General features: G+C 38.0%; 1 protein-coding gene across 1 annotated transcript; it reads right to left on the bottom strand.

Annotated features, from left to right (window-relative positions):
• Nucleotides 1-883: 883 nt before the first annotated feature.
• LOC137709039 (uncharacterized) lies at nt 884-1381 on the bottom strand. Its single transcript, XM_068448183.1, has one exon. The coding sequence runs from the start codon at nt 1379-1381 to the stop codon at nt 884-886; it is 498 nt and encodes a 165-aa protein (XP_068304284.1).
• Between the last annotated feature and the right edge of the window lie 906 nt (nt 1382-2287).

Here is a 2287-nt window from a genome sequence, read left to right as displayed (position 1 = left end):
GAAAAAATAAGAACGGCTATGCCAGCAGCCCCAAGCATGACAGGGTTACCTTGATATTTGCCCGCCCGGATGCAAATATGATTTTGCGGAACACCTGCCTACATAGGAGAAAGCACTGTTCTAAAAATCCCACCGTCCCGATTTATGCCTAAGCGTTTGAAAATTAAGAAAGGGCCCATAGACCTACTGAGGCGTCCGCCTAGGCACCTGCCCAGACCCGTCTAGGCATCAACTCACTTAGGCAAAAAATAGATAACTTTCATTTTGCATTTTATTTTTTTTTCAATTAATTGTAAGAGACTTGTCGAATACTTAAATGAGCACACATTATATGCTTGTTCCCCATGTTTTGATTATGTTCCAATACTTCATAATATATGTGTCATTCTATTTTGTAGTTTATGATAAAATTATATATATTTTAACTATAAACATACACTTATTTCCATGAAATATAATGGATTTAGTTAAATCCGTCTAGTCCACCTAGGCGTCCGCCTAGACCCCGGCTAGCCGCCTAGGCTCTAGGCCCCAGCTAGTCGCCCGACTAGCGCCTAGTGTCTTTTAGAACCTTGGGAGAAAGTAAAATAGATATGTATATAGAAGCAAGTTAAAGGATGTTGAAAAGTGGATATGTCGTAGGGATTATGCATTCACCATATATATTTCACTTTTCCTTATTTTTGCTCCAGAGTACGAGAGTCCTATACAGTAAATACATGCCCCTATATGAGGGGTGCCCAGTATATATCATGCCGTTTTTGCTAAATAGAAAGGGAATCCTGCCAAAAAGAGGTTTGTATGTGTGTGACTCTGTGTGTGTGTGTGTGTGTGTGTGTGTGTGTATGTAAATATATACATACACAATATACATACTTCTGCACTAGTTCTTCAAACGACTTCCAGTTTCCTTGATCCACCAGGAGTATTGGCGTGATGCGGGACTTTGACTCCCCCTGGCGATCTCCATCATGTCGTTCCGGAATTCGGAAGCTTTTCTTGCCAGCTCTAATTCCTTATTGGTCAGAACATCATCCAGGTGAGCAGGAAGGCCATCGACATGGTCTCCAATATTGTTTACGTAATCCATTCGCACATGATTGCGCACGAACTGGAGTGGATGGTTGGCAGGGTTTACAATAGAAGCCCGATCTTTGTCGTCGTTACTAAACCAAGGCTCCAACTTACTGTCACTATCAAAAAGCCTTATCGCTGATTCGTAACAAGCTTTGCAATGCCGGAGGTATTTCGCGAGTTTGGCTTCGTATTCGAACTGGATATTCTTAATGGCCTTAGCTTCTTGGTAGTAAAGTATACGAGCAAGCTTGCGCAGCTGCTCAGGACTGAGATCGGTAAAGTGATTAAAGTCCGCCTGAGCCATAATGATGGTGGAGGAGGAGGAAGATGTATAACAACGGTGTGGTGGTGGTGGTGGTGGTAGTCGATGTAGGGTGACATAAGTACATACTTTTTAGCTTCTTACAAATACATTCGTGTTTAATAATGTTTGTTATTTTTGTTTGATTTATTCGATTTAATGACTATAACTAAAGAGAAGCATGTGAGAAGCTTAATATTTGTTTCTTGCTTTTGTGGATGCCAACGTTAAGGAGGCTTAATTAGCTATATGGGGAAGGGAAGTTTTATTTGAACTCATCTAACTTATCTTTACACCCAACTTAAATTTTAAATGTGATTTGTCTTTTTATTCTATTGCATAATTACCTTTAAGTACACAATGAAATTAACAATAAAACAAAAATTTATCAACAAACCTATACCCAATCATCAAACCTATTATCACTGATTCTTCATCCTCTATTCATTCTAGCTAAATCTCAAAGACATTCTCATAGAGAAAGACAAGCTTTTTTTGAATGATGGATACTAATTTTGAAGTTTTGAATCCTCCAACTAAGGTATGAATTGATTTATGCAATTTTTTTTTCATTTGATTTCACAATCAACCCTTTTTTCAAAGCATAATTACTCGTAGAAACATATATGGGATTAAAATTTTAAATTTTAGCTACTTGTGTAAATGTCACGCTTTCTTTTCGTTTCATTCGTGAAGAGTGGAGGCTATACTTTGCTTGTAATTCTGATGGCAGTGCATAGTAGCAATATAGCGACTGTCCTTAAATTTGAAGGTGTTGAGTTCCTTCTATTTGGTTAAGCAAATGTATGTTAGTATGTAGTCTCCAAAAGCTTCCCCGTCTTCCTCTTGTTTGAATTAGTCATAATTTAATTCGGTTGTTGGATGTTGAATGTTTCAATTTCATGAAAA

Source organism: Pyrus communis, chromosome 11 (genome assembly GCF_963583255.1).
Source record: "Pyrus communis chromosome 11, drPyrComm1.1, whole genome shotgun sequence".
NCBI classification, from domain to species: Eukaryota; Viridiplantae; Streptophyta; class Magnoliopsida; order Rosales; family Rosaceae; genus Pyrus; species Pyrus communis.
Note: the sequence above shows the minus strand (reverse complement) of the source record. Positions and strands in the feature narration are given on the sequence as shown.

Coding starts and splice junctions, on each gene's coding strand:
- LOC137709039 (XM_068448183.1), bottom strand. CDS start 1,381: ATGGCTCAGGCGGACTTTAATCACTTTACCGATCTCAGTCCTGAGCAG.